The sequence below is a fragment of the Eleginops maclovinus genome, chromosome 12 (assembly GCF_036324505.1).
Source record: "Eleginops maclovinus isolate JMC-PN-2008 ecotype Puerto Natales chromosome 12, JC_Emac_rtc_rv5, whole genome shotgun sequence".
Taxonomy (NCBI): Eukaryota; Metazoa; Chordata; class Actinopteri; order Perciformes; family Eleginopidae; genus Eleginops; species Eleginops maclovinus.
The window spans coordinates 29,302,609-29,312,236 of record NC_086360.1 but is presented as its reverse complement, the minus strand read 5'-3'; the positions used below and the strand labels follow the sequence as shown (position 1 = coordinate 29,312,236).

At 42.4% G+C, this 9,628-nt stretch overlaps 1 protein-coding gene across 1 annotated transcript in view; it reads left to right on the top strand.

Moving 5' to 3' along the window:
• Positions 1 to 292: 292 nt before the first annotated feature.
• Positions 293 to 9,628, top strand: part of LOC134873700 (docking protein 2-like) — a 13,643-nt gene continuing 4,307 nt past the window's right edge. Inside the window, exons 1-7 of the mRNA XM_063897502.1 lie at positions 293 to 1,069; positions 1,777 to 1,914; positions 4,505 to 4,672; positions 6,251 to 6,359; positions 8,436 to 8,605; positions 8,949 to 9,227; positions 9,553 to 9,628. The exon at positions 9,553 to 9,628 is cut by the window's right edge and continues 26 nt beyond it. Coding sequence (XP_063753572.1) covers positions 1,010 to 1,069; positions 1,777 to 1,914; positions 4,505 to 4,672; positions 6,251 to 6,359; positions 8,436 to 8,605; positions 8,949 to 9,227; positions 9,553 to 9,628 — 1,000 coding nt within the window. The 5' untranslated portion in view covers positions 293 to 1,009. The remainder of the gene's footprint in view (positions 1,070 to 1,776; positions 1,915 to 4,504; positions 4,673 to 6,250; positions 6,360 to 8,435; positions 8,606 to 8,948; positions 9,228 to 9,552) is intronic.

Sequence of the window (9,628 nt, the reverse complement as noted above, 5' to 3'; positions counted from 1 at the left end):
CAGGTCTTGTACTTGAGTAAAGTAGAAGTACTCAGGTCTTGTACTTGAGTAAAGTAGAAGTACTCAGGTCTTGTACTTGAGTAAAGTAGAAGTACTCAGGTCTTGTACTTGAGTAAAGTAGAAGTACTCAGGTCTTGTACTTGAGTAAAGTAGAAGTACTCAGGTCTTGTACTTGAGTAAAGTAGAAGTACTCAGGTCTTGTACTTGAGTAAAGTAGAAGTACTCAGGTCTTGTACTTGAGTAAAGTAGAAGTACTCAGGTCTTGTACTTGAGTAAAGTAGAAGTACTCAGGTCTTGTACTTGAGTAAAGTAGAAGTACCAGAGTGTAGGAATACTCTGTCACAGTGAAAGTATTCTAAATGTTCCTCCAGTGAAAGTAGAAAGTACTCTCCTCTAAATGTACTTAAAGTAGCGACAGTAAAAGTAGTCATTGTCTGATTGGTCCATTTCAGAATAATATCTCTGATATGTTTTATAATGATTGATCAGTAAAGTGTTCTCAGAGCTGGTAAAGGTGCAGCTAGTTTGAATGCTTTGTATACTGCAGGGTAGCTGCTGGATTTACTGCAGGTGAACTACAGTCTGATTTAAGGGGATTATATTTACCATCAGTAATCCTAATCTGCCTAGCAACTAAAGGTACTGAATACATGTAGTGGGGTAGAAAGTATACATTGCAAAACTTTGTGTTGAATTAGGAGGAGGAAAACAACAAAGAAGACGGAGAGACAAACGAGTGTGAGCGGGGGGGAGGAAGGGAGGAGGAAGGGAGGAGCGTTCACACGGAAACTTCTGCTTTACGGGTTTCATCAGAGCAGGAAACTAAGAACTCAACCACAGAGAGAGGAGGCAACGAGGGGGAGAAGAAGAAGAGCTGAAGAAGAAGAGTAAGGTGGAACGAAGAAGAGAGAGGAGGTGAAGAAGAGGAGGAGGCGGAGGCCGGAGACTACAATAGAAGAACAGGAGGAAGCAGGAAGTGAGGACACGGAGGAGGAGGACCAGAGCCGTGATGGAGGAGGACATCAGGAAGCAGGGGATGCTCTTCCTGCAGCAGCAGAGGTTTGGAAAGGTAAAGCAGCAACACACAGGACCACCAGAACCAGAACCAGAACCAGAACCAGGTTCTTGCTCAGTAGGGCCACAGAAAGGAGTGCATGGTGCATTCAGAGAGGGGAGATCAGGAGTAAGAGGAGCTCAAAATAAAAGATACAGAGAGACATGAAACATAGAAAGACTGTTATTTCAAAATAAAAGCACTGAAGTTTCAAACAATAGAAATGACTTGGTGTTTTGTACAGACAGTGAGAAGGAACACAAAATGACGAGGCAATAAAAAGACACAAATATTTATGCTCGTGTTCCTCCGGTCTTAATTCATTTTTGTTGTCGTGTTTGTTTGTATCATCTTCTTGTCATGAAGCTTGCTTCTTCTTTACACCTTTATCTTTATCTTGAGCATCTGTTGGTATCAAAAAACCTCGATGGTGAAGGCCGGAACTCGGTTGTTCATTTCACAACTTTTAGACCCTGATGATTTAAGTTAGGGCTAAACCAGTGTCTGTGCGTCCTTTTCCCAGTATACGTCAATGGGTTTGGGCCCAGTGACGTCACAGACCAGAGTGCAAGTGCAGTACCCTCTGTCCTGCTGTTTGAGTCCGTCTCTAAAATTAAAACCACCTGACCTCTGTTGGGTTCTGACTCGCCTCAGTTTGCACAAAGGACACAAATCATATCATGTGTGTGTGTGTGTGTGTGTGTGTGTGTGTGTGTGTGCAGAAGTGGAAGCGTGTGTGGTGTGTTCTGTTCAGAGAGAGCCCCTGTTCGATTTCCAGACTGGAGTTCTTTGAGTGTAAAGACGGAGGGAGTGTGGAGAAGAGCGACAAGACTCTACGCAAGCAGCAGGAAAACAAGAAGGTAAGAGTCCATGTTGTTGTTGTTTACTCTGTTATTAAAGGAACCGAACAACACAGTTTACTTAATGCATGCACCACACAGCCGTACTCCTGAGCCATAACACACTCAAAGGTCATTTGGGCCAGAGGTCACATGACTTCAGGTCACCACCGCTAAGCTAAAGGAGGCTAATGTTGGGCTATAGAGGAACTACAGCACGGTCACATGACTTCACGTCACCACCGCTAAGCTAAAGGAGGCTAATGTTGGGCTATAAAGGAACTACAGCACGGTCACATGACTTCAGGTCACCACCGCTAAGCTAAAGGAGGCTAATGTTGGGCTATAGAGGAACTACAGCACGGTCACATGACTTCACGTCACCACCGCTAAGCTAAAGGAGGCTAATGTTGGGCTATAAAGGAACTACAGCACGGTCACATGACTTCACATCACCACCGCTAAGCTAAAGGAGGCTAATGTTGGGCTATAAAGGAACTACAGCACGGTCACATGACTTCACATCACCACCGCTAAGCTAAAGGAGGCTAATGTTGGGCTATAGAGGAACTACAGCACGGTCACATGACTTCAGGTCACCACCGCTAAGCTAAAAGAGGCTAATGTTGGGCTATAAAGGAACTACAGCACGGTCACATGACTTCACATCACCACCGCTAAGCTAAAGGAGGCTAATGTTGGGCTATAGAGGAACTACAGCACGGTCACATGACTTCACATCACCACCGCTAAGCTAAAGGAGGCTAATGTTGGGCTATAAAGGAACTACAGCACGGTCACATGACTTCACGTCACCACCGCTAAGCTAAAGGAGGCTAATGTTGGGCTATAGAGGAACTACAGCACGGTCACATGACTTCAGGTCACCACCGCTAAGCTAAAAGAGGCTAATGTTGGGCTATAAAGGAACTACAGCACGGTCACATGACTTCACATCACCACCGCTAAGCTAAAGGAGGCTAATGTTGGGCTATAAAGGAACTACAGCACGGTCACATGACTTCACTTCACCACCGCTAAGCTAAAGGAGGCTAATGTTGGGCTATAAAGGAACTACAGCACGGTCACATGACTTCACATCACCACCGCTAAGCTAAAGGAGGCTAATGTTGGGCTATAAAGGAACTACAGCACGGTCACATGACTTCACGTCACCACCGCTAAGCTAAAGGAGGCTAATGTTGGGCTATAGAGGAACTACAGCACGGTCACATGACTTCAGGTCACCACCGCTAAGCTAAAAGAGGCTAATGTTGGGCTATAAAGGAACTACAGCACGGTCACATGACTTCACATCACCACCGCTAAGCTAAAGGAGGCTAATGTTGGGCTATAGAGGAACTACAGCACGGTCACATGACTTCAGGTCACCACCGCTAAGCTAAAAGAGGCTAATGTTGGGCTATAGAGGAACTACAGCACGGTCACATGACTTCAGGTCACCACCGCTAAGCTAAAAGAGGCTAATGTTGGGCTATAGAGGAACTACAGCACGGTCACATGACTTCAGGTCACCACCGCTAAGCTAAAGGCGGCTAATGTTGGGCTATAAAGGAACTACAGCACGGTCACATGACTTCACGTCACCACCGCTAAGCTAAAAGAGGCTAATGTTGGGCTATAAAGGAACTACAGCACGGTCACATGACTTCAGGTCACCACCGCTAAGCTAAAGAGGCTAATGTTGGGCTATAAAGGAACTACAGCACGGTCACATGACTTCACGTCACCACCGCTAAGCTAAAGGAGGCTAATGTTGGGCTATAAAGGAACTACAGCACGGTCACATGACTTCACGTCACCATCGCTAAGCTAAAGGAGGCTAATGTTGGGCTATAAAGGAACTACAGCACGGTCACATGACTTCATGTCTCCACCGCTAAGCTAAAGGAGGCTAATGTTGGGCTATAAAGGAACTACAGCACGGTCACATGACTTCACGTCACCACCGCTAAGCTAAAGGAGGCTAATGTTGGGCTATAAAGGAACTACAGCACGGTCACATGACTTCACGTCACCATCGCTAAGCTAAAGGAGGCTAATGTTGGGCTATAAAGGAACTACAGCACGGTCACATGACTTCACGTCACCATCGCTAAGCTAAAGGAGGCTAATGTTGGGCTATAAAGGAACTACAGCACGGTCACATGACTTCATGTCTCCACCGCTAAGCTAAAGGAGGCTAATGTTGGGCTATAAAGGAACTACAGCACGGTCACATGACTTCATGTCTCCACCGCTAAGCTAAAGGAGGCTAATGTTGGGCTATAAAGGAACTACAGCACGGTCACATGACTTCACGTCACCACCGCTAAGCTAAAGGAGGCTAATGTTGGTCTTGATGACATTTAGTCTTCTTATTTAGACACTTGCTAGCGACCTCCGTTGTTAAATTCACCAGTGGGTATTTAATGACGTATTTTCTGTGGTGGAACAACACTCTAAACCCTCTTCAGCTTGTGTTATAACAGACCCTATTTGAGGTTAACAACCAAAAACACTTTCAGAAAACCATTGACCTCCATCCTGCACGCCTCATAGATCTATAACTCCCCAGGCCTGGTGATAACTGACCGTGTGTGTCCCCCAGGTGATCCGTCTGTCCGACTGTATCCGGGTCTCGGAGGTGGAGGTGGACGGATGTCCTCGAGACACCGGACCTTTCCTGATCGAGACCACAGAGAAGATTTATGTGTTCGCATCGGAGAGGCAGCAGCTGGAGGACTGGACTCAAAAACTGTGTGAGATTGCCTTCCCTGTAAGTACACACACACACACACACACACACACACACACACACACACACACACACACACACACAGACATACACACACACACACACGTCTACGGTATTTCAGAAAATCTCAAAATAAAACGATATACACCTGAACATCAGCAGGAGAGGACTCTTTAAAGTAGAGACACTACATACTGATATACACCTGAACATCAGCAGGAGAGGACTCTTTAAAGTAGAGACTCTACATACTGATATACACCTGAACATCAGCAGGAGAGGACTCTTTAAAGTAGAGACTCTACATACTGATATACACCTGAACATCAGCAGGAGAGGACTCTTTAAAGTAGAGACTCTAAATACTGATATACACCTGAACATCAGCAGGAGAGGACTCTTTAAAGTAGAGACTCTACATACTGATATACACCTGAACATCAGCAGGAGAGGACTCTTTAAAGTAGAGACACTACATACTGATATACACCTGAACATCAGCAGGAGAGGACTCTTTAAAGTAGAGACACTACATACTGATATACACCTGAACATCAGCAGGAGAGGACTCTTTAAAGTAGAGACTCTACATACTGATATACACCTGAACATCAGCAGGAGAGGACTCTTTAAAGTAGAGACTCTACATACTGATATACACCTGCACATCAGCAGGAGAGGACTCTTTAAAGTAGAGACTCTACATTCTGATATACACCTGAACATCAGCAGGAGAGGACTCTTTAAAGTAGAGACACTACATACTGATATACACCTGAACATCAGCAGGAGAGGACTCTTTAAAGTAGAGACACTACATACTGATATACACCTGAACATCAGCAGGAGAGGACTCTTTAAAGTAGAGACACTACATACTGATATACACCTGAACATCAGCAGGAGAGGACTCTTTAAAGTAGAGACTCTACATACTGATATACACCTGCACATCAGCAGGAGGGGACTCTTTAAAGTTAAAGTGTGAAAAGCTGTTTCGTAGTGAAATATCCTGCAGGTTATAAATAGCAGTCTGCTGATGGATGACTGACACACTTCTTGTTTCTGTGACAGGAAGTATAGAGGTCAGCCAATCAGAGAGCAGCAATATCAAACTGCAGTAATGTGTTTGTAGTGGAAACATCTGTAAAGTTGCTATGTCTGCACTATATCACAAGAATTAGGAAAAGCAGTACAACATAAACTAGTCTTGCTAAAAGCTAACTTGCCTAGCCTAGCTTAGTTTAGCTCTAACACAATGATTCTTTATATTATCATGTTCTCAAATGTTGGGATTCAATATGCAAATGAGACATTATGTAATGCTAACAGGAGAAATGTACGGACAGAGACAGTGTGTCACACTGCAGTGTCTCATCTAAAGACAGCTTTTAGTCTGTGCTTTTATTTTGAAAATCCTCTGAGACCGTCTGCAGGGTCAAAGTCTGAATGAAGTTCTGGAGAGAAGTATTGAGCATATAACGTGTGTGTGTGTGTGTGTGTGTGTGTGTGTGTGTGTGTGTGTGTGTGTGTGTGTGTGTGTGTGTGTGTGTGTGTGTGTGTGTGTGTGTGTGTGTGTGTGTGTGTGTGTGTGTGTAGATGAGTTGGACGGAGGGTGTGAAGAGAGGCAGTTTGCAGAGAGGAAGCAGAGTGGAGGGGGAACAGGAAGTGATGGAGGACAATTCTCTGTACAGCTCGCGACACACAGGTACAGTCAGTTCACCAGAACCCTTTAATTAATGTTCAATAAAAAATACAAAGATTTATCCGAACTAAAGTTAAAGTAGGTATGTGCAATACAAATATTAAAATAGAATATCCATTTAAGGTAAGACTTTAAAGGAAAATGCAGTTAAAGGATGAAACTAACAATAAAATGTACATCAAATTAAGAAGTGAAGCAAATCAAATTCTGTGTAAATATAAAATCAAATAGTGATCGGATCATTCAAATGTAAAATATGCAATAAAACCTTAAATAAAGTAGAAATACACACAGGAGTGTAAAGTCAAATGAACAACAAAAGGTGAAACACATATTCATAGAAGTTAAAGTAGTTTCTGATGAACGATCAGAGAAAGACTGAATACAATGAGAGGGTTGAGACGTGGCGCAGTCGGGTAGTGAGTTGACCTTTAGGGTTGGGGGTTTCTTCCTTTTCCTCCGTTAACTGGGGCTTTTTGTGTTTCCTTGTCCGATGTGAGGGTCCGAGGACAGAGGGGGTGGTATTCATGTTCTGTACAAACTGTGAAGCCCCCTGAGAGACGTGAAGGTGTGATGTTGGCCTCTATAATAAACTTTGATTGATCAGTAAAGAAGCCTCAGATATTAAACACCATCTCAATGTGTTTGCAGATTTTAGAGATGCAATGATTCAGCAATATTTAAAACACACACATATATAACCCCCCCCCCCCCCTTCTGACAGAAAGAGATCAGACTTCTCTTTCTGTCAGAAGTGAGGAGACTTCCTGCCCCCCCCCACTTCCTGTTTCTCACTCCAGGCTAAATTTAGCCTCAGGTCGTCCTTCAGCTGCCTGAATATGAGATATATAGATCACAACACGGCTTTAAACGACTTCTTTGTACTTTGAGTTATTTCAGCTTCATATTTGTATTCTTTTATATTCATTTTCATTTCTGTTCATATTTTCATTGTTTTTTTGAATTGATTCTCTTTTATCAGACATTTCACTTTTATACATTTTCTATTTATATATATCTATATATATATATAGATATATATATATATATAGATATATATATATATATATCTATATATATATCTATCTATATATATATATATATCTATAGATAGATATTTATATAGATCTATTTATAAATATATATTTATATATCTATAAATAGATCTATATAAATATCTATCTATAGATATATATATATCTATAGATAGATATATATCTATTTATAGATATATATATATATATATATATATCTATAGATATATATATATATATATATCTATAGATATATATATATATATCTATAGATAGATATTTTTTACTGTAATTTATTTGCAGACTATTTGAAACAGGAATTGTCAGTGGTCTTCTGCAAACTGTAACACACCCTGTGTTGTAGTGCAAACTGCTCCGCTGCGGTGAATGTGTGTGTGTGTGTGTGTGTGTGTGTGTGTGTGTGTGTGTGTGTGTGTGTGTGTGTGTGTGGTGGCCGGCGGCTGCAGCTTTTATCGTGACAGGACAAACTTCCTGTGCGTCGACAGGAAGCGTGTGATGGTCGAGTCTCTGATTCAGACGCTGTGTTTACTCTGAGCCACGAAGAAGACATAACAGAATCACACAGGATGGAAATAACTCAGACTGAAATGTAGTAAATATTACACATGAATGTAAATACTTCAATATATAAAGTATAAAATACATTTTAACTATCAAATATAAATGAATAAATCCAGAATAAAATGAAATCAAACAAAAGCAAAATATATCAAATATTAAATATATATTCTAAAATATAAATGAATGTAAAATAAAACATTACCCAGAAAAAAAGTAAAAATAAAACTCACCAAAAGTTTTTATGAAATAAAACAGATTGTTGTTGAAATGATAAAGCCACATAAAAACATTTTAAATACAAAGAAATTTAAATGAAATTAAAGAAAGGTCAAATTAAAAGTGTGCATTCAATACCATTTGTTGTAAGATTCAAAACTTCGTGTTTGAACTGTCACTGTATTTCCGTGTGTGTGTGTGTGTGTGTGTGTGTGTGTGTGTGTGTGTGTGTGTGTGTGTGTGTCAGTACGTGACTTCAGAGTGTGTGTGCGCAGGACGGAGGCGTCTGATCGCTGCCGGCTCAGAGGAGACCGATTTCTCCGAGCCGATGTGGACGCGCTCCTCCTGCTGGACAAAACCGGAGCGTTGCTTTACAGTTGGCCCTACAGGTACCTGCGGCGCTTCGGACGGGACAAGGTACACACACACACACACACACACACACACACACACACACGCACACACACACACACACACACACACACACACACACACACACACACACACACACACACACACACACACACACACACACACACACAGGGTTTATTAGAAGTTTAACATTCTCCTCAGACAATAAAATAAAGATTTTCAATCAAAATAACAAAAGTGAAAAGCCAGGATTTTCAGAATAAAGTCTGAATTAATTCAGGATTTTTGACGTAAAGGATTTTCAGAACAAAGTTTGCATGGCTAGAATAATCTCAGAATAAATCAGGATTTTCAAATAAAGAGTGTTTTAATCCTGTGTGTCCCTCAGTCCACATTCTCCTTCGAGGCCGGGCGGAGGTGCGACTCTGGGGAGGGGAACTTCGAGTTCGACACCAGGGAAGGGAACTTCCTGTTCCAGGCGGTGGAGGCGGCCATCGACCTGCAGCGGAATTCCCCCCCCCAGAGACAGACCTCTGGTGGGGGGCCCATGAGTCCAGACACCCCCCAGGACATGAACCTGCCATCCCTGCCCCTCAACCCGCCCCTGGTCAGGACCCCTCCGCTGCCTCAGATCCGCAGCCATATCCAACAATCCCCTGCTGCTCAGGTGAGCTCACAGGCCATCGGTCCAGGGTTTCAAAATAAAAGTCATAAACTATAACAAACAATAGAGGAAGTCTTTTCAAAATAAAGTCAGGATTTATAAAAGAAGACATTTCAAAGTAAAGCCATAACATTCAGAACAGAGACGTTTAAGAAATAGTTTTCAAAATAAGATACGTATAAACTCTGGAGCCTGTATTTATAGAATGATGCTGTGTGTGTGTGTGTGTGTGTGTGTGTGTGTGGTGTGTGTGTGTGTGTGTGTGTGTGTGTGTGTGTGTGTGTGTGTGTGTGTGTGTGTGTGTGTGTGTGTGTGTGTGTGTGTGCAGACGGAGGACGGGGTATACAGCTTGGTGACTGACACTCCTAATCTGCAGACGCTTCATTTGAAGGACAAAGAGAGCT